A 21,101-nucleotide genomic window follows, 5' to 3' on the forward strand; every position below is an offset into this window, starting at 1 on the left:
GGAAGCTACGTTGGCTAATTAGCATCTTTTTAAACTGTTGAGGTCTTAAAGGTTTGTTTTTGGTGAAGACCTTAAAATAGCATTTTACACAATGTTTTCGTAAGAAACCGTCAAATATCACCCTTGGTAATTCAATCGGATGTGTGTGGGGAGAGAGGACACAGTTCCCAGTGAAAAATAAGCTCCCCTGTGACCCTGGGTGTGGACCAATGAGAAGTGAGTGCACATCCGCCCCAGGACAGTCACCCTTGGGCCAGCAGACTCCCACCAGAACCACGTGTCCTTGTTAGGCTACTGTCAGCTAGCTGCAGACCCAGCTTGTCTCGTGGTTCCAGGGCTGGGCCTCTGCCAGCCCATCCCTGCTGTGCCAGCTCCCCGACTTCCGGCAGCCTGATGCGGGGGGGGGGGGGGGGGCGGCTCCAGCAGGCGTCCTGACAACAGCAGCTGATGGCATCTGGTGGTCCCAGCCTGCGGGCCTCCTCCCCGGTCAACGTCAGCCGTGCTGGATCCCTCGGCCAAGTCCCGGACTGTAACCCTTCCACCCTCTTCCCTTGTCTCCCACACCTCACTGCAGTTCTTTCTGTCGAATCTTCTGATGAAATGACTTGCCTTCCATCTCCAAACCAACCGCAGATGGACACCAGGTGCCCCGAGTCAGGCTGACCTCGCTCAGCCTCCCCGCGGCACTTGGAACTCGACTCTGCGTCCCGTGGCCTCTGGGACCCCATGTGTCCCTGGCTGTCCTCCCGCTTCGCCGGCCACTCCTCGGCAGGCAGTGGGCAGAGCGGCTCCAAGCTCACCGGGACTCCGGCCACCGGTTCGTATCCCTCCTCTTCTGCAGGTATGACCCCGGGCCCTGAGCCGGTTCTTTAGCGTCAGCCACCTCCTTCAGTAACAGCCCTTCTCGTGTGAGGTGTGAGATGGCTGCTGTGCAGTGCGTGGCAAGCCTTCAGCGAGACGGCCTGTGACCAGGCTCCTTCCCCCGTTCCCTTCCTGATGAGCGCTGAGCCATCCCCCTTTCCCCCATCCAGGGTCTTCCTCACCGCTCACCCTTCCTAGGCCTCGCTGACCTGCCCTATGCAAAGACACCCAACCTTGCCCTCCCCTCTCCTCCCTTCGTCAGCCCTGCAGAGCGTTTGTCCACTGAGCTGCACATGATCATGTATTTGATAGCCGTGTTTCTGGCTGTAAATTCTGGGAGGACAGGGACTTAGCCTCTCTTGTTCCCCAGAACCTAAAACGCTGCCAAGCACAGCCCAGGGCCACCATCATTGCTTGTTCCATGAATGAATGATTCCACAATCCTCTTCATCCTCTCCCGCCCCATGGCCGACGGAACGGCACCACCCTAAAAGCAGAAAGCTATTGGCACCGTTGGTTTTCCCTGTTCCTCCTCCCGTGGCCCTTACCTAGCTCAGGCAGCCTCCCTCCCTCCCTCTCTCCTCTGCATCAGCCCCTTCTACACACCCATGCACACACACACACACATTCACTCTGGATCAGCGCTTTCCACACCACCCCCCTGCCCCCAGTCCATTCTCTCCTCTCCTGCCAGACAGCAGGCTGCCCTCAGGCGTATGTAAGCCCCTAGAAGCAGGTCTTCATGCTGCCTTCAGAACCTTCCCTCTGCCTTTCCCTCCCACCCCTTGGCCTGACACCCTCGGGGCTCATCTGAGGCACCCGTCCTTCATGTCCCTCACGGAGAACTCCTGGTTCGGCTGTGACAGCATTTATCCCGTTGGACTGTCACTGCGCAGAGGACCCGCCCTGTGTCCCCACGCGGTCTGCAGGGTGGAAATACTGTGGCCAGCACACCTTTCAGAATTAACTTGAATTTGACCTTTCCTCTCTGAGCCTGTTGACCTTATCTGTAAAACGAGATACGGAGAGCCTGTGATTATGGTGGGGATAAGTTGTTTTTTTTTCTTAAGAGGCAGGTACAGCCTACATTAGATGCAAAAATGAAATGGGAATTTTAGGAAGGAACTTCTAAGAGTTGCCGCTGTTCCTTGCAAACTTCTGGACACGGACCCAGTCCACGGCCGGGGTGTGTGCAGCAGTTTCAGCCGCGCTGCACACAAGACCTGCCGGCGACGGAGCGGACGGCGTTTGTGGGACAGAACCCGGAGCGGGGGCGCTGGGCTGAGGCTCCTAACGGCGCCCGGAGCGAGGCGGCTCCGGCCCCCGCAGCCGCGGGACCCGCGGTTTAAAGCGTTGGAAGCCCGTGCAGGTACCCCCGGGCACAGTCCCGCCCCCTCCCCCCCGCCCCCGCGCACAGTCCCGCCCCCTCCCCCCACCCGCGCACAGTCCCGCCCCCCTCCCCCCCCCGCGCACAGTCCCGCCCCCCCCCCGCGTCGAAGCCTATTGGTCGGGGGCCGTGCGCCGAGCCCACGTGATGCGGCACGCTGCGCGGCCCGGAAGCCGGCGTCGCTGCGGGCACTGCTTCGCGAGTCGCCCCTGTCTGGAGCGCGCAGCCCGCCCTCAGGGCGGCGGTGGCGGCGGGATGTTGGCGACGGGGACGGAGAGTCTGCTCCGCCAGGCCAGGTGAGCGCGCTTTACGTCTCGGGCGTGTGGCGGTGGGTCTCAGCGCGGGGCCTCGGAGGAGGCCGGGCCCGGCGTGAGGCGGTCCGGGGGAGGCGGCGGGCCCCGAGCGGCGCTCTGAGGGAAGAGCGGAAAGCTGGCCGGGTTGGGACCCCGCACGGGTGGGCCGGAGGCTCGGCGGCGTCAGGGCCGGGAAAGCCACAGAGGCGCCGGGGAGCCTGCTGGACTGAGCCGTGGCGGGCTCTGTGTGCGAGGTTTGCGAGTCCGGTGCCTTCCGACGGCTTCGGGGAGCCGCGAAGGGTTTAGTGACTTAGATTCTCGCGGGTGCGCTGGGCGTGTTGAGGGGATGCTCCTCTATCCTCTGGCCCCGGGTTGCCTCTGGACGCCCACTGACTAGTCGGTAGCTCTCTCCTCACCAACTAGCGACTCACGGGGGAAAACAGATGTAGACTCGGACCCAGATCCCGCAGTCCGTCAGTGTAAGACTCGATGCTACTCGAGGAGAAGCAAAGGCGGCCAGAACCATGGTTTAAAGGGAAATCCAGGTATGGATTCGGAGCTAGACCAGTTGGTGGAAAAAATCAGGCTCGTTGAAGGAAAGTTATGTCCAACCTAGATAGCATATTCAAAAGCAGAGACATTACTTCGCCAGCAAAGGTCCGTCTAATCAAGGCTATGGTTTTTCCTGTGGTCATGTATGGATGTGAGAGTTGAACTGTGAAGAAAGCTGAGCACTGAAGAATTGATGCTTTTGAACTGTGGTGTTGGAGAAGACCCTTGAGAGTCCCTTGGACTGCAAGGAGATCCAACCAGTCCATTCTGAAGGAGATCAGCCCTGGGATTTTTTTGGAAGGAATGATGCTAAAGCTGAAACTCCAGTACTTTGGCCACCTCATGCTAAGAGTTGACTCATTGGAAAAGACTCTGCTGCTGGGAGGAATTGGGGGCAGGAGGAGAAGGGGATGACAGAGGATGAGATGGCTGGATGGCATCACTGACTTGATGGATGTGAGTCTCAGTGAACTCCGGGAGTTGGTGATGGACAGGGAGGCCTGGAGTGCTGCGATCCATGGGGTCACAAAGAGTTGGACACGACTGAAGGACTGAACTGAACTGAGGCTCCTGTGATCTTAGGGAAGCAAGATCTTGAACACGTGTTAGGTTGTAAAGGCTGTGAATGGAGCAGAAGTTTGTTGTAGTCAAAATAACCCTTGAAAATCTGTTAGGCTAGTGTTTTCTCCCACTGCGTCCAAAAACGTCTCTGTTTCCTTCAATCTTGGACATACATTCCAATACTCAAGGTCCACTATTCCAATTAAGGCTCGTTTGAATTTAGAAGCTCTATTAAGGGAAAATAGCTTTTTCAAAAAGTCGAAGTACAGTTGATTTACAGTATCAGTTTCAGGGGTGCAATGCAGTGCTTCAGTATTTTACTGGATTATATTACATTTAAAGTTGTTATAAAATATTGACTGCATTGCCTGTGCTGTACCATGTATCTGTACCTTGTTTAATACTGGTTTGTACCTCTTAACCCCTTCCCCTCCCCAGTTCCCAGTCTCCACGATAACGACTAGTATGTGCTCTGTGAGTCTGTTTTGTTCTACTCATTAATTCCATTTTTTGGATTCTGCATGTAAATGATAATCAGTATCTGTCTTTGACTTACTTCACTGTGCTTAATGCTCTCTGCGTTCTTCCATGCTGTTGCACGTGGCAGAATTTCATTCTTTATGACTAAGTAATATTCCATTGTGTGTATACACATCACATCTTCTTTATCCAGTCATCTGTTGATGGACATTTAGATTGCTTCCATGTCTTGGCTGTTGTAAACAGGGCTGCTATGAACATTGGGGTGCATGTACCCTTTCAAATTAGAGTTTTTGTTTTCTTTGGATATATACCCAGGAATGTAGTTCAGTTTTTAGCTTTTTGAGGAACCTGAACAGTTTTCTGGTGACTACACCAATTTACATTCCCACCAACAGTGAACTAGGGTTTTCTTTTCTCCACTTACTCACCAGCATTTGGTATTGTGGTCTTCTCGTTTGATAGCCATTTCTGACAGGTATGAGGTGTTACCTCGTTGTGGCTTTGATTTGTTTCTCTCAGTTGAGCATCTTTCTATCTGCCTGTTGGCCATCTATATGTCGTCTTAGGGAAAATGTCTATTCAGGTCTTATGCCCATTTTTTAAATTGCTTTTTTCATATTGAGTTGTGTGAATTGTTTATTTTGGATATTAAACCCTTGTTAGTCATATCACTTGCAAATGTTTTCTCCCATTAAGTTGGTTTCCTTTGCTGTGCAAAAACTTTTAAATGTAATAATTAGGCCCCATTTGCTTGTTTTTGCTTTTGCTTTCTTTGCCTTAGGAGACAGAGCCAAAACACATTCCCACTATTTCTGTCAGAGTGTTCCGTTTTCTTCTAGTTTTATGGTTTCTGACCTTACATTTAGGTTATTTAATCCATTTTGTTTATTTTTGTATATGGTGCGAGAAAATGTTCCAATTTCTTTCCTTTACAGGTAGCTGTCCAGTTTTACCAAGCACCACTGCTTGAAGAGACTGTCTTTTCCTCCTGTGTTTTGCCCCCTTTGTCATGGGTTGATTGCCCATAAGTGTGGTTTTATTTCCAGGCTCTGTTCTGTTTCACTGGTGTGTGTGTGTTGCTGCCAGTACCGTGATGTTCACATAGTGATACTGTAGTTTTGTAGTTTAGTATAGTCTGAAATCAGAGAGCATGATACCTCTCTCCAGCTTCGTTTTTTTTTGTTTTGTTTTGTTTTTTAATTTTATTATTTTTAAACTTTACATAATTGTATTAGTTTTGCCAAATATCAAAATGAATCCACCACAGGTATACATGTGTTCCCCATCCTGAACCCTCCTCCCTCCTCCCTCCCCATACCGTCCCTCTGGGTCGTCCCAGTGCACTAGCCCCAAGCATCCAGTATCGTGCATCGAACCTGGACTGGCAACTCGTTTCATACATGATATTTTACATGTTTCAGTGCCATTCTCCCAAATCTTCCCACCCTCTCCCTCTCTCTCAGAGTCCATAAGACTGTTCTATACATCACTGTCTCTTTTGCTGTCTCGTACACAGGGTTATTGTTACCATCTTTCTAAATTCCATATATAAGATTGCTTTGCCTATTCATGTTTTAAAATTATTCTAGTTCTGTGAAAAAGCCGTGGGTATTTTGATGGAGACTGCATTACATGTGTAGATGGCTTTGGGTAGTATGGAGATTTTGGCAGTTTCAGTTCTTCCAACTCGCGTACATGAGATACCTTTGCATCTCTGTCAGCTTCACCTTCCTCTCGGTGTTTTATAGTTTGCAGTCTCAGTCTTTCACGTCTTGTGTGAAGGTTATTCCTAGGGTTGTTTTCTTTTTTTTCACATGATTTTAACGTGTATAGGAAAGCAACAGGTTTCTGAATATCAGTCTTGTATCCTGGCAACTTAACTGAAGTTCTTTTATTAGTTGTAATAGTTTTTGGTGGAAACTTTAGAGTTTTATACATATATGGTATCATGTCATCTGCAAATAGTAGGTTTTACTTCCCTTCCAAGTTTTATGCCTTTTATTTATTCTCCTAGTCTGACTGCTGTGGCTAGGACTTCTTACTTGCTAAAGTGCTCCTACAAAACACTACGCTGTGTTAAATAGAAGTGGTGAGAGTGGGTATCCATAGATGTGTTCCTGATCCTGGAAGAAAAGTATTTTTGGCTTTTCAGTGTTGAGTATGACGTTAGCTGTCGGTTTGTCATAAATGACCTTTATTATGTCCCCTTGATATCAACTTTGATGAGAGTTTTTGTCGTGAATGAATGTTGAATTTTGTCCAATGCTTTTTTTGTAGCATCTGTTGAAATGGTCACGTGAATTTTATCCTTCCATTTGTTAACGTGGTGTATTATACCAATTGATTTGCGGATGTTGAAGCATCCTTGTGATCCTGGAATGACCATGGACTTTTTTCTTTTTTTTTTTGCCGTACTTCATGGCTTGTGGGATCTTAATTCCCCGACAGGGATTGAACCTTCACCCTCAGCAGTGAAAGCGCAGGGTTCTAATCACTTGACCACCAGAGAACTCCCCATGATCTTTTTTTATTGTTGAATTTTGTTTGCTAATGTTCTTTTGAGGATTTTCAGATCTATGTTCATCATAGATACTGACCTGTAATTGTTTTTTTTTCTTGTAGTGTCTGCCTGATTTTGGTATCAAGGTAATTGTGGCCTCATAGAAGGAACTGAAGAGTGTTCCCTCCCGTTCGGTTTTTTGGGGTAGTTTGAGAAGGATAGGTATTATCTGTCTGTGTGTCTGGTAGACTCCCCTCATGAAGCTCTCTGGTCCCAGACTTTTGTTTGCTGGAAGTCTTACCACTAATTTAGTTTCACTGCTAGTGACAGGTCTGTCAGATCGTCTGTTTCTTCCAGTTCATTCTTGGGAATTGCGTATTTCTAGAAATGCACCCGTTTCTTCTAGGTCCTCCCTTCTGTCTGTCTGAAGTATTGGTGCCACTGTCTGCAGACCTTCTAGGGTCTCACTTCACAGTCTCCCCCCTTGCATGTCTTCTCTGGGTCCTCTCTGTTGCTGACCACCCTGACCTGCAGGCTTGGCAGTTTTGTCCTTTACAGCCTGGTCTGTCATCTCCGTCTGTCTGTCTCTGCTCCGGTTTTTGTATTTCCCTCTGTCTGCTGACTGTGGCCTTTGTCTCTTGTTTCTGTTTAGATGGTGGTGGTCTGAGACTGTTGTTCCTTGAGGTGTGCCTGGACTGCTGTAAACTCCCCTCTTGGAACTGCTTCTGCCGCAGCCCGTAGGCGTGGGGTGTGCTGTTCTCCTCCTGGGGTCTTTGGTGTCTGCGCCTCCATGTCTCTGTCGCTCACTTGAGCAGCATGTCTAGTAGCGTGCAGTGACTCTACGTGTTTGTGTTTTTCCCGTTTTTTTCTTCCTGTGATTCATTTCTACTTTCATACTGTTGTGGTCAGAAACGGTACTGGATGTCATTTCTGTCCTCTTAAATTTGTTGAGGCTCATTTAATAGTCTAACGTGATCTATCCTGGGAACATCCCATGTGCGTTTAAAAGAATGTGTGTTCGGCTGGTTTTGGATGGAGAATCCTAGAGAGAAAGTCTGCCTAGTTTACGTGTGTCATTTAAGACTGCTGCTTCCCTGTTGATTTTATATCTGAATAATAAGTCAATTATTGGTACAGTTGCTTCCCTGGTAGCTCAGACGGTAAAGAATCTGCCTGCAACACGGGAGATCTGGGTTCGATCCCTGCTATGCCATGCTATGCTAAGTCACTTCAGTCGTGTCTGACTCTGTGTGACCCCATAGACAGCAGCCCACCAGGCTCCCCCGTCCCTGGGATTCTCCAGGTAAGAACCCTGGAGTGGGTTGCCATTTCCTTCTCCAATGCAGAAAAGTGAAAAGTGAAAGGGAAGTCGCTCAGTCGTGTTCGACTCCTCGCGACCCCATGGACTGCAGCCTACCAGGCTCCTCCGTCCATGGGATTTTCCAGGCAAGAGTACTGGAGTGGGGTGCCATTGCCTTCTCCGTCGATCCCTGAGTTGGGAACAATCCTGTGGAGGAGGGCATGACAACCCACTCCAGTGTTCTTGCCTGGGAAACCCATGGACAGAGGAACCTGGGGGCTGCAGCCCGTGGGCTCGCAGTCGGACACGACTGAGCCACTGCGCGCGGCGCGCCCACTGATGTGCGGTGTTGGAGTCCCTGCTGTGACTGCAACACTGCCAGTTCCCCCTTTTTGCCTGTTAGTGCTTAGGTGCTGCTTTATTGGGTGCGCAGATGTTAATAATATGTTTTGTACTGGCCCCTTCATCGTTGTCTTCTGGTAGACTGTTTAAAGGCTGCTGTGTCTGATCGTGAATGTTGCTGCCCTGCTTTCCTGTTTCCATTTACATGGAGTATCTTTTCCCATTGCCTTTGCTTGCAGTCCGTGTCCTTAGTTGTGAAGCGAGTCTTTTAAGTAGCATGTATAATTGTCGGGTCTTGTTTTTAAACTAATCAGTTTGGCTTATGTCTTTTGATTGGAGCATGATACTCCATTGGCATTTACAGTGATTACTGATGGGTACTGGGAGATTCCCTGGTGGCTCAGATGGTAAAGCGTCTGCCTGCAATGCAGGAGACTCAGGTTCAGTCCCTGGGTCAGGAAGATCCTCTGGAGAAGGAAATGGCAACCCACTCCAGTACTCATGCCTGGAAGATTCTATGGATGGAGAAGCCTGGTGGGCTGCGGTCCATGGGGTCGCAAAGAGTCGGCCACGACTGAGCGACTTCACTTTCACGTTCTTACTGCCATCTGCTGCTCGTTTTCCAGCTGGTTTTATACTGCTTCTCCGTTGTTTCTTGAGGTTTTTTGATTTGTGGCTACCTGCCCTGGGGTTCACGTATATGACCTTTGTGGTAGCTTCGGTGGTTGACCCCACAGCCTCTACTGAGCATTTGCGCTCACTCATGGGCGTTGTCCTAATCTATAAATTCCTATAACTCTTAGGGTCAGTGTAGTATGGATGAACTGTTTCCGTTTTTGCTAGTCTGAAAAGTTCTTCTTTAATTCTGAATGATAACATTGCTGGGTAAAGCACCCTAGACTGTAGGTTTTTCCTTTTGGGACTTTAAATATATCCTGCCACTCCCTTCTGGTCTGAAAAGTTCCTGCAGAAAACTCCACTGATACCCATATGGGGGTTCCCTTGTTAGAATTCTCTTTAGCTTTTGCCATTTTAAGTTTGGTGTGTCTTGGTATGGCTGTTTTGGGGTTCATCTTGTTTAGGGGTCTCTTTGCTTCCTGTACCTGGCTGTTTCCTTCTTTAGGTTCAGGAAGTTTTCAGTCGTAATCTCATCAAATACATTTTCGACCCTTCTTCTCGGACCCTTGTATGTGAGCATCAGCACCCTTGCTGTTGTCCCGGAGGGGTCTTAATTGGTCTCCGTTTCTTAAATGTGTTTCTTTTTGCTGTTCTGATTGGATAATGGTCCTCTGCATCACACAGCCAGTTGTTATACTCCTTCTGGTATGCTTTCCATTTCAGTTGTACATATCTGCTCGGATTACTTTTTTATATTTTGTAGGTCCTTGTTAAAATTCTGTGTTCAGTTCTCCCTAGTTCAGACAGCTTTCTTACTACTAACGTTTTGAGCTCTTTCTGGTAATTATGTTTCAGTAGTTGTTTGCTCAGTCTTTCCCGTCTCACTTTGCTTTAGTTTTCTGTGTCTGTGGTATCGGATGAAACGGTTACCATATCGCGTGTGGCCGGTGCCCCAGGGTGCTGCCTTGGTAGGAGGTGGGCTGGAGACGGAAGCCATCACTGCCCTCGTGGGGTGGGGTCGGGTCCCACGGCTGGAGCAGAAGCCCTAAGGACAAGGTCCAGGCTGGTTCTGTTCCCTCTGAGTGTGTGCTAGTCCCCCTCCCAGCAGTGGCATCCTTGCCCTTAAAGGGGAGCAGGGCAGGTGCTCGGCTGGGCCGGCATGGAAACCAGCCAGCGCTTGCTCAGTCCCATCCCACTGACTTGCGACCCCCACGGGCTGCAGCCCACCAGGCCCCTCTGTCCATGGGATTTTCCAGGCCAAGGACACTGGAGTGGGGGATCTTGAGCCAGGGATCGAACCTGCGTCTTCTGCATCGGCAGGCGGGTTCTTTACCACTGCGGGCCCTGGAACGCCCAGACAGTCGCGCTCTGCTTCCTCTGCCTTAGTTGAGCAGCAGGCGAGCCTGTGCCCACGCTTCACAAGTGGAGGCTAGGTTTCTCACAGCCCTGCTGTTGGCCTCACTGGTTTTCAAACCAGCCAAAGGATTCGTCTTCCTGGTGTCGGAGCCCAAGGCTAGGACACGCAGTATGTGGCTCCACCCCTCAGTCCCCAGGAAGGCACTCAAGCCCCTGTACCCCCCCCCTTTCCTGTGTCCCCTCCCAGGGGCACCAGTTCCTGATTGCTCCTCCTCCCCAAGTCCATGTGGATCCCTCTCCCCAGGCTTGTTTGTTTTCAGTGGGAGCTGCCTCTCCATGGCTGTGGTTGCATGTCTGCTCTTGAGGGGTGAGCTCTGTGTCCTCCTGCTCTCTCACTCTCCTCGCCCCAGAAAATAGATGAAATGCTAGCATCTCACTCGACGTGTGATATGCTTGCCCCGCAGTTCTTGCCGGGACACGAAGAACTGAGACCCACTCACAACTCCCAGCTTCTCTTCTGTTCACGGTTATAAATTCATAGACTGAAAGGCAGAAGGAATAGCCCTATTTCTTATTTCTCTGTGTCTTAGGTGGATTGGAATTCCTGTCAAGATTTGAGGAAAGGTTAAGTAACTATCAGTTGTGTCTTACTAGTGTTCACTATTTCTTTGATTATTTGTGGCACTTTAAAACAAATTACTGAAGTTTTGGAGTTAGGCTTTGGAGGAAATTTTAGTTATAAATTTTTCAGAGATGGAAAAGATGGAGAAACTTATCAGAAGCATGACTTGTGAGCTGCAGAGGAATGTGGGACTCGGGTAAGCGGGGAGGGTGAGTGCAGGGCTGGGGGCGTTTCCTGAAGGACCAGATGACTATCCAGAAGCTCAGAGCAGGCGAGGCGTTATCCAATGAGGGAAGCAGCCAAGAGCGCTCCAGGCAGAGGGTCCAAGCCGGGCGAAGGCAGGCGAGCAGGACGTGGTGCCCTTGGAGGAGTAGGGATGGCTGGGTGCTTGTACGCTAGTGCCAGGAGTGTGAGAGCAGCCGGGAGCTGCTGAGGGTGTGGGCGAGGGGCACCGCCGTCTGGGACAGGCTGGCAGTCTCTGCCTCCGACATCACCCAGAGAAAAGCAGGCTGGACTGGCCCAGGGCCGAGTCTCCTCCACCCACTCACGCCTCCGTCTGTGTTTGTAGGGGGCTGCGCCCCGCTCTGTCCGGAATAAGGGGCAGTGGCGGGGGAGTCTGCTGGGACTTCTCTGCCAGCCCTCAAGTAAATGGGGAAGCACAAGCCACCGCCCAGGACCCCTCCACAGCCTTAGAGGCTGGGGATGCACGTGCTCTAAGGCCAAAACTGTGGCCCCTGAGTGTCAGCAGAGCGGATTTGGTGGGTTTCACCCACAGCTTGGCCCAGCTGTGTGCTGCGCCCTTCCGAGAACCCCCCTGAAGCTCGAAGTGTGGTGACTTGCTGGCATGTTACTTCTCCTTGCCTTTCAGCATGGAATGGGAAGCAGGCTGTCTTGAGACCTCATTCAGTATGGAACCTGTTTTAAATGCTTAGTAGATACATTTTAAATTAAGCATTAGAGTAATGTCATAATATTTGCTCTATCATACTTAACTCTTATTCCCAGAAGTTAAAAGGATCTTTTGAAAAGCAACTTGGTTCAGACTAAAATCTCCCTTAGTTTTGACTCCTAAACCAAGTGGTTTGTTTTTCTGGTCCTGGAATAACAAACCCTGAGTGTGTGGAGGCTTGCTGTGGACGCTGGTGGCCTGAGGGTCTCCCGCTGGCAGGGGAGGGGGCAAGGACCTGGGTCGGGTGCCTGGCAGCGGTTCATCCCGAGAGGCCTCGGGCTCCTCTGCTCGGGAGGGCCTGCCCCCGACAGGGCGGCCTTTCCCGTTGCCCACGTGGTGGTCTCTCTGCAGGGAGGTCGGGGCGGAGGAGCTGGGCAGGTTCTGTGCTCGCGTCAGCGCGCTGCTGCAGGCGGAGGACTGGGGCCCCGATGCCCTGGACGCCCTGCGGAGGCTCTTCCTCATCGTGGCGGCCACCAAGTACAGCAGGAGGTGAGCACCCCCCCGGCCTCTAGGCGGCCTGCCCGGCCCTGCGGAGGCTGACCGGCCCCTGCCCCCCAGGCTGGAGCCCACATGCGTGGCGCTGCTGCAGACCACCCTCTGCTCGCCCCGCTGCCCCGAGCGGCTCCAGCTGCTCTGCGCCGCCGTGCTGAGAGAGATGGCACCCTCCGACAGCCTGAGCCTGTCCTGCGACCACGCCCAGAGCTCGCGGCAGCTGGGCTTGGTGGCCTCCGTGCTCTTAGCCCAGGTAACGTGACTTCCGCGGCTCCCCAGCCCACCCCTGGTGGCCCTGGGCTCAGTGATCCAGCCACCGTGTGCGCCCCATGAGCGAGCGGGCTGGGCCGGGCCTGCCCTGGTGATGTTCTGGGCAGAGTGGTGTTTGTGGGGGGAGTCGGTGTTCACGTTCCGCCAGGGGTTCTGCAGGGCGACCCGCAGCAGGTCAGGACCGTGGGCCAGTGCGTCATCAAGGTCCTGGAGAGTCGGCAGCCTGAGGGGCCCAGCCTGACGTACCTCCTCCCGGTCGTGTCCAAGGTCACCAGCCTGGCCCCGGACGCCCTTCCTGAAGGTCAGCACAGTGTCGGCAGGGGGGCAGGGGGGACCACCGGGGCCGCTGCTGGGTCCCAGGAAGCCCCACACGCTTAACTCTGTCCCCATGGTGTCCCCCCCAGAGCAGACCAAGGCACTCAGCAAGCGGCTGGGGGACTGGCTCCGCTACGCCAGCGTCCAACAGGGGGCGGCCCACGCCTCCGGGGGCTTCTTCTCCACGCCCAGAGCCCGGCAGGTGAGTCTCGGGGGCGGCGGGGGTGTGGGCCGCCCTGTCCTGGGGCCACCTGCGGGCTGCCGTCAGCTCCTCCTGCGGGACCACCGCCCTGGTCCCAGGATGACCCCTCCTGTCTCCACTCGGGCGTTGAGGGCGTGGTGCTTGGGTCCTGCCCTTAGCCTGTGTTGTGCCCATGATGCTGTGAGGAGTCTTGGGTCGTGCTGGTGGGGATCTGGAGCAGGGCCATGTCGCAGCCCAAGTGCCTGTGTTCTCGCATCCTACGAGGGCGCCCTGGCTGTTCTTGACCCTGCTGTGCTTGCTGACCTCCCTTGTCCCCTGCAGCCAGGCCCTGTCACCGAGGTGGATGGGACCGTGGCCACAGACTTCTTCACGGTGCTGTCCACGGGCCAGCGTTTCACGGAGGACCAGCGGCTCAACGTGCAGGCCTTCTCCATGCTGCGGGCCTGGCTGCTGCAGGGCGGCCCTGCGCGCCCGGGTGCTGCGGATGCAGGTGGGACAGGGCGGGCTCCTGGGCGCCTTGGCCAAGCCTCATGGGCTCCAGGATGCTTTTCCCAGACGTGTTGAGAAGCCAGACGTTGGAGTCAAACAACTCCTCATCCGCACGCCTGCTAGCGGTTTAGACGGTCCGGGTGTGTCTGCACCTCTGGTGTCCCGTGAGGGTGGGAGCAGGCGGGACTGAGCTCCGGCCCCTGTGGATGCTCCCCTGCCCTCCAGACCGCCCGTCTCCGCGAGCTGCTAAGCCATCCCCTCTCTTCAGACGACAGGTCGGAGCTGGAGGGCTCCACCGTGTCCGTGCTCTCGGCCGCCTCCACCGCCAGCCACCTGCTGCCGCCCGCCGAGTGGCTGCGGGAGAAGGCCCTGGAGTACTGCCAGCGCCTCCTGGAGCAGAGCGGCCGGCGTGAGTCCTGAGCCCGCCCCGCATCGCGTGTCCGCGCTGGGGTCCCCCCAGGTGTGGGCTCCCCAGCCTCCCCTTGAGCTTCCAGAACACGGGCCGCCGCCTCACCCGGAGGTGCCCGTGGGACGCAGAGACCAGGTGGCCCTTTTCCTCCCCCAGGAGCCCTGAGGAAGGCCGACTCGGACCTGCAGAAGGCGGTGAGTGCCGGCGGGCGGCCTTGGGCGGAGCCCACGGCCCCCTCTGAGCCACCTGTGTCCCCGCAGTGCCTGGTGGAGGCCGTGCTGGTGCTGGACGTGCTCTGCCGGCAGGACCCCTCCTTCCTGTACCGCGCCCTCCCGTGTGTGCGGGCCCTGCGCACCCGACTCTGCGGGGACACGGCCTGCGTCCGTGCATTGCTGCCCATCGCCCAGTTCTTTCTGCACCACGGTGAGCGCCTCCTGCGCTGGAGAACGGCGCCGGGCAGGGGCACCTTCCTCTTCCCCGCCGCCGCCATAGAGCAGCAGCGTCGATGGGTGCTTAGCACTCACGTGCCGGGGATTTTTAAAACGTTACCAGGTTGATGTTAATCTTGAGCTCTCTTTACCAAGGAGTTCCCTAGAAGGTGCCTGAAGCCAGCCCCTCTAAGGAACAGTCCTTGTCCGTCCTCAGAGGGGCGGGTCTGTGGCCAGACATTGGGGAAGAGCCGGGTGCACTCGGCCGGCTGTCCCGTGCTTGTGATGCCGGATGTGTCTGCCAAGGGTGTCCCGGGGACGCGAGAGGCCCTGGAGGCCGGGCCTGAGGCCTCCTGCCCTGATGGAGCCGGTGCTCTCAGGGGAGGCTGCCGCAGTGGACGCCGACGCCGTCTGCCAGCACCTCTTCACCAGGATCCCTTCCGAACACTTCCACAGCCCGATGCTGGCCTTTGAGTTCGTCCAGTTCTGCAGGGACCACCTCGTGCTGTTCGGCAGCAACCTGGACCTTCTCAGGACCAGCTTTCCCAACCTCTTCAAGGCATGTGAGCTGGGCCCCTGGGGCAGCGGGCACCCATGCTCCGGTGACCCGTGCCCTTGGGAAGGCGCGCTCAGGCTGGCAGAGCCCACGGTGTTGGTTCAAAGTTAGCGTCTCACTGGGCGGCTGCGCCCGCTGTCAGCCCTTTGGTGCCTTCACCTTTGACGGGTGTTTCTGGCATGTCACTGCGGAGCTTTTCCAGAACCAGAGACTTAGTCCTTTAGTCAGGAAGAAACGATGGCAGGTGGGCAGGACTTGATTGTTGGCACCAGGTGAGGGCAGAAGCAAGCAGGATCCCGGGGAAAACGGTGAAGGGCACGTCCCAGCCGTGGGATCGGGGGTACTGAGGCGCCCCTCGCCCCTGCAGTTCCTGGCCTGGAGCAGTCCAGCCCTCACCTCTGAGTTCGTGGCGCTCCTGCCGGTGCTGGTTGACGCAGGCACGGCCGTGGAGATGCTCCACCTGCTGCTGGACCTGCCGAGCCTGACCGCAGCCTTGGACCTGCAGCTCCGGTGAGCCCAGCCCACTGCTCCCCATTCCCACGCCTCTGCCCTGCCTCCCGCGGGGGCCCGGTCCAGGGCGGGTGCCATTAGGGTGACGGCTGCTCGAGTCTCTCCCTGATCAGGGGCACATGGGGCAGGAGCAGGAGCCACGTCCCAGCCGTCTCTGCTTGCAGGGCGTCACAGGCCGCATCTGAGAGGCCGCTCTGGGACGTCTCCGTGAGGGCCCCCGGCTGCCTGGAGGCCTTACGGGACCCCCAGGCCCAGGGCCTTTTCCAGCACCTGCTGCGGGCCAAGGCCAGCGGGACCGTGGAGAGGTAGGCCCTCTGGGGGGGCCCTGAGCGCGGGCCGCTGCGGCCGGAGCCCAGCCCCGAGCCTGCTGCTTTCTGACCTGGTGAGATAGTTCTGTTCACGGCCACCAGCAGCGCTGGCCGCGTGGCTGAGCACTTCCCGGGCACTGAGCTTGTGGTTTGTTCCGCTACGTAGTCCTGTCCTTGCTGTTCCGGAGGGTGGGGGGCACGCTGACTCCTTCCGCAGATGGAGGAAGTGAGGCTGAGCACCCGAGAGGTGGACGCGCCAGGACTGGCCCCAGCCGCACGCGTGTCCCGGGGGAGCTAGGGCAGGCTGACGAGGGCAGCGCCGGGTGCTTAGGAGCGGGCCGTTTGTCCCCAGGCTGACGCCGCTCCACCAGCTGCTCCAGCCCCTTGCCAGCTGCGCCCGGGTACTCCAGTGTGCCCAGGCTGTGCCCACCCTACTCCGAGCGTTCTTCGCGGCGGTGACACAGGTGAGCCTGCCTCCCAGGGCCTCCGTGCCCGCAGCAGAGGGCCAGCTGGAGCTGCGGGGCCAACCGCAGCAGTACACGGTCAGGGCGCAAAGTGCTGCTCACAGCAGCCCCCAGGGCAGCAGACACGGTGGGGCCCAGCGCACAGGTGCCTCTGGGCAGGCACCCAGGCTCTCTCTCCCTCCCAGTTCGCCAGTGGGGCCCTGGCCAGCCAGCTGGCACTGCTGCTCTTGGAGAGAAGTGACTCACTTTTCCAGGTTGAGGGGTATGAAGCTGACGTGCACAGGTGGGTCTCTCCTGGCAGCTCCATGGGCTCCACCCCTCCTGTGCCCTCAGCCCTGGTCACTGCAGACCCCCTCCCCAGCCTCACCCCCAGCACTCACCCCTCGGCACTTTGTGGGCTGCCGCACAGACTCTTCCCACCCCCGAGAGTTGCCACATCCCCTCCCCTCCAGCTTCTCTTGGGCAGAGCCTTCCAGAAGATGCCCTTTCTGAAAGCCCGACTTGTGTGGGCTCATCCCCTCGCCAGCCCGGCCCGAGGACAGAGCCCGCCCCACCAGCCGGTAGTTCCAGGCAGGCCGTGGGGCTGGGGTCTCTTGAGCGGTGTCCTCTCCGACAGGGTGCTGAGCTCCCAGTTCCCGGCCCTGTGCAAGCTGCATCCCCCGTTGGTGGTTGAGCGGGCCAAAGAGCTGCTGGAGTTCGTGGGCAGCCTGGGGGGGCCCCGCAGCACTGGGCACATGCTCACTTCTGTGGTAAGGCGGCCTCCCCCTCGCCCTGGCCTGCGCCTGGCACGGGGCCTGCTGTGGGCTGAGTGCTGCTCCCTGCCCAGGTGTGGGCCATTGGCGAGTACCTCTCAGTGTCCTGGGACCGGCGCTGCAGTGCAGAGCAGATCAGCAGGTTCTTCGAAGCTCTGGAGGCCCTGCTCTTCGAGGTCACCCAGTCTCGGCCTTCCGCCGCCCTTCCCAAGTGTCCTCCGCAGGTCATCACTGTGCTCATGACCACGCTGACCAAGTTGGCCTCCCGGAGCCAAGACCTGATCCCCAGGTACGGGTTTGGGGCAGGTAGAGGGAACCTGCAGCCTTCCCGTAGGGAAAGCAAAGGGCTTGGCAGCCGCCCCCTCCCAGACACCTGGACACAGTGTCTGCACGAGCCTCCCAGCTGGGTGCCAGTGGCCCCGGCTGTGGGCACTTTTTGGAGTTAAGGCCACACTAGCCCGTGCTCCTGGCGGCCGGGCCCCTCCCCGAGCCCCCATCCACCTGAGGGGTGCGCCTGCGCTGACAGGCTGGGCCCCCCACCCTCAGGGTCTCCCTGCTCCTGTCCAAGATGAGGACGCTGGCCCAGAGCCCAGCCGTGGGCCCCGTGCACGGCGAGGACGATCTGGGAGCCGTCCGCACACGGGCCACCGAGCTGCTGAACCTGCTCAAGATGCCCAGCGTGGCCCAGTTCGTGCTCACGCCCAGTGTGGAGGTGTCCCAGCCCCGCTATCACCGCGACTGCAACACCGCCCTGCCCCTGGCCCTGGACACGGTCAGCCGGCTGCTGGAGCGCGAGGCAGGCCTCCTGCCAGGGTGAGGGAATGGGGGACCCAGTAGGCACCAGGCTGCAGAGCCTGGTGTTGGGTCCCTGCCATGGCCTCAGGGGTCAGAGAAACCTGGGAAGGGGGCGGGAGGAGTCCACCATCTCAGCCTGTCTCTGCCACCTCTGGCAGAGACGGCACTGACTCTCGGCTTTGGCCCCTGTTGGGGCTGCCTGTGTTCTGCTGTTATTTGGGGGCAAGAGGAGAAAGAACAAAAATAAACCTCCTTCACAAAATATTTGTGCACACAAGGGCAGGGTTGGTTCCCTTTATGTCCGCCCAGGAAGCGGGCAGCCCCGCGGGTGAGGCCTTCCCCAGTGGTCCTCCCACCTAATCCCCACGTGTCCCCAGTGATCGAGGACAGAGCACTGGCGTGCAGTCAGAAAGGAGCCATGTCCATCTCCCAGAGCCGAAGGCTGCCACTGGGATGTGAGTCTGGTCAGTGGAGAGCTTTTTGTGCTCCTGAGTTTAGCTTGGAGACGGGAAGGCGGGTTGGGAGGCCCTACTGCCTCCACAAGCCTGCAGTCTCCCACCCGCAGGACAAGGCCACCCCAGCACCTGCCGCTGGAAGCCGTACCCGGGAGATCACGTGCGCTCTGCTCTTCCCCCGAGTAGTGGACACACACTGGGTGCGGTGGGGCCAGAATTCCCTGCAGCCCCAGTGCTCCCTACTGCTCCTCCCCTGGAGTAGGCCTGCGGTACCCCCACCCGCGCCGGGAGGGGGCCCGGCCACCAGGTGGCGCTGCTGCTCCGCGAGTCCCGGCCCGGCCGCCCCGGCCCCGCCCCTCCCCTCCCAGGGCGGGGCCGGCCCAGCCCTGCGAGCCCCAGCGAGCCCCTCACCCCTGCCCAGCCCTCCAGACTTGCGTCCCGGGAGGCCCAGGTGGAGCACTATGACCCCTAGAGAAATACTCCACTTTGCCTGACGCCCCGGGAGGCTCAGATGGAGCACCATGACCCCTAGAGAAACACTCTGCACTTTGCCCGACGCCCCTTAATGCACAGCTCTCAGTGTTTTCAGGTCGTCAGATATTGCAAGTTTGGGTCACAGATGTGTGTTGAGAACATGGGTTTTGGGGGGGATCTTAATTGCTTCCTCACACTGAGCCAGGGCCCCTCCGCAGTGTCCCCTTACCACACTCTTCACAGGGTGGACTTTTGTGGCGGCTGAGTCTACTTGAACAACTGGAGTTCAATCCTGACTGCCGCCCAGGTGGAGGTGGCGATTACGCCCCGTCCTGCCCTGGTCTCGTGTGGGGAGCGTGCGCCCACTCGTCGGCAGGGCCGGGCGGCCCACAGGGCATCCGCACCACACAGGTGGACGCTGCGGGCCTGGGAGCCTGGCCCAGCCATGGTGCAAGGTCAAGGTCTGCGTGCCTGCAGAGCGCTCACCTGAGGTCATGCCCACGCACAGAGAGGAGGGCGGCGGTGGCTTGCAGAGACTGGGTTCTGTGGGGTTTCCCAACGTCATCCTGGTGCTCACTTGCCCACAGACACAGAAAAGCACAGCCCCACCCGCTCCACACTCACCTGAAACAGGGAACGTGTTTGAGTGACTGTCGTGCCCAACTCCGATCCCACGGGCTCTGTCCATGAAATTCTCTAGGCAAGAATACTGGAGTGGGCAGCCATTCCCTTCAGTGGGGTAATAACAGTACCAGCCTCAAAGAACGGCCTAGGAGTGACCTGGGTACTTCCCCAAAGACAGGTGGCAGCCCACACTCCCTGCGAGAAGAGAAGCCCCGAGGTCTTCCCCCAGAACTGAGGGACCCTGCAGTGTGCAGGCGCCCCCAAGCCAAGCAGCACCACGGAGGTGGGGGGAGGTTGGTGGGCCTCAGGCCAGGTGCCAGCCTCCCTGAACTTGTGCCCTTATTTCAATCTGGGGCTCTAAGAGTTTCTTTTGGGTTCAAGCATACATTTTAAGTGGCTTTTTAAAAGTACATTTCATCCAGGTGTCCCTGGTGGCTCAGTGCCCCTGGCACCTGTGCTCTGCAACAAGAAGCTGCCACGGAAGCCCACGCACCCCCGCCAGAGAGCAGCCCCCGTTCCCCAGAGAGCAGCCTGAGCAGCGACCGAGACCGAGCACAGCCAAACATAAATTCAGGGAAAAAATGCATCTCATCCAGCACCTGGGCAGCTGCTTCAGGGCAGTCGGAATCCCAATGCCGACACAAGGCAGCCAGCAGGGCCACCCCACCCGCACCCCCCCGCCCCACTCTGCACTAACCAGGGTGCGGCAGGGAGTTCGTGGCACTTGAGGCCCGGGGCCTGGGACCCACCTGGGACTGGCTGGGCTGCTGCTCCCTGCAGGAGACTCCTTTCCACGTAGGTGGTGTGTCTGCAGTGGACTGGCCAGGACCCCTCGTCCCGAGTCTGCGTGCCCGTCAGAGGACACGGGCCCAGAGCCCGACCCCAGGCTCTGAGCCCAGTGAGGACGCAGCCGAACCTGAAGACGGTCAGCGCCTCACCTTTGACACCAGCACTGACCTGTATGCAGCCCCGCTGCTGGGGCAGGAGGCGGGCCAGACACCGGGCGGATGCCAGGCGAGGGGTGTGAGGCCTGGGGAGGCCTGGGCACCCGGAGTGGGTCAAGACTCCCGCTTTATAGCCTCCCGAGGTTTCTAGACCATCTCTTCAGGACCGTGCTGATCGCGGCACCCCAAGCGCAAAGCCCACTCTGAGGGGTGGGCGGCTCTCGCACTCTCCCTCCATGGCAGGGGGCTGCCTGGCATGGCCGGCTCCTCGTCTGGGGCAGGGGGAAGGCAGACGCAGAGTTAGAGCCATCCCACCACCCCGGGGATCCCGTGTTGTCACCAGTCTCCCACGCTGGTGGGGACGGGAGCAGATCCGGGAGCCCCCATGGCCCCTCTGGGAACCAGCATGGTGCCCCCTAGATGCCATGCCCTGCCACCCTCTGGAATATGAAAGATAGTTTATTGAATCTACATTTTTCCATTAAAACCTTCAAACATAAAAGCTCTGTAACAAACATCACAACGTTGTCTGTCATATAAATAGAACGTACACGCAGGGACTGCAGGTGTCCTGCTGGGGGTGCACCTGCGAGGAATAGCCTGGCAGGAGAGATGTGCCCGCGGGACCCAGGGGCAGGCGGGCGGCCCCCCGCGCAGGGTGCCTAGGGGGGCGGTGTGCGAAAGCGGACCTTCCTGGCTGTCTCCACGTCAGACTTGGCAACCAGAAACCGCATCTTCTTGCCCCCGTGTCGGATCAGATCCACCGCCCTGAAAGCAGCCAAGGGACACG

General features: G+C 57.1%; 2 protein-coding genes and 1 long non-coding RNA gene across 30 annotated transcripts in view; 2 read left to right on the forward strand and 1 right to left on the reverse strand.

Moving 5' to 3' along the window:
* The first annotated feature begins 433 nt into the window (after window positions 1–433).
* On the forward strand, window positions 434–2,213 carry LOC147344715 (uncharacterized). The gene is made up of 2 exons (XR_015154222.1): window positions 434–841; window positions 1,980–2,213. It is a non-coding gene; the product is annotated as an uncharacterized LOC147344715 (long non-coding RNA).
* A 194-nt stretch (window positions 2,214–2,407) lies between these two features.
* AP5Z1 (adaptor related protein complex 5 subunit zeta 1) lies at window positions 2,408–20,834 on the forward strand. 28 transcript variants are annotated; one of them, XM_086373758.1, is made up of 18 exons: window positions 2,408–2,544; window positions 2,965–3,086; window positions 12,176–12,313; window positions 12,383–12,569; window positions 12,746–12,887; window positions 12,991–13,103; window positions 13,425–13,593; window positions 13,861–14,001; window positions 14,158–14,424; window positions 14,810–14,988; window positions 15,353–15,495; window positions 15,624–15,800; window positions 16,156–16,267; window positions 16,453–16,550; window positions 16,884–17,016; window positions 17,094–17,308; window positions 17,566–17,832; window positions 20,167–20,834. In XM_086373758.1, the coding sequence occupies exons 2-18, from the start codon at window positions 3,031–3,033 to the stop codon at window positions 20,258–20,260; spliced, it is 2,631 nt and encodes an 876-aa protein (XP_086229884.1). In that variant the 5' UTR covers window positions 2,408–2,544; window positions 2,965–3,030; the 3' UTR covers window positions 20,261–20,834. The 28 variants fall into 28 exon arrangements, 25 of the variants coding, with proteins under 25 accessions (XP_086229884.1, XP_086229881.1, XP_086229885.1 ...); XM_086373755.1 differs by lacking the exon at window positions 2,965–3,086 and having other exon boundaries at window positions 14,158–14,195; window positions 14,262–14,424; XM_086373759.1 differs by lacking the exon at window positions 2,965–3,086 and having other exon boundaries at window positions 14,158–14,195; window positions 14,262–14,424; window positions 15,660–15,800.
* RADIL (Rap associating with DIL domain) overlaps window positions 20,753–21,101 on the reverse strand; it is a 51,252-nt gene continuing 50,903 nt past the window's right edge. Inside the window, exon 14 of the mRNA XM_086373752.1 lies at window positions 20,753–21,079. Within this exon, the coding sequence (XP_086229878.1) occupies window positions 20,974–21,079 (106 nt within the window). The 3' untranslated portion in view covers window positions 20,753–20,973. The remainder of the gene's footprint in view (window positions 21,080–21,101) is intronic.

The sequence above is a fragment of the Bos grunniens genome, chromosome 25 (genome assembly GCF_055505025.1).
Source record: "Bos grunniens cultivar Pamir isolate PY7600 chromosome 25, Bosgru_T2T1.0, whole genome shotgun sequence".
Lineage (NCBI taxonomy): Eukaryota > Metazoa > Chordata > Mammalia > Artiodactyla > Bovidae > Bos > Bos grunniens.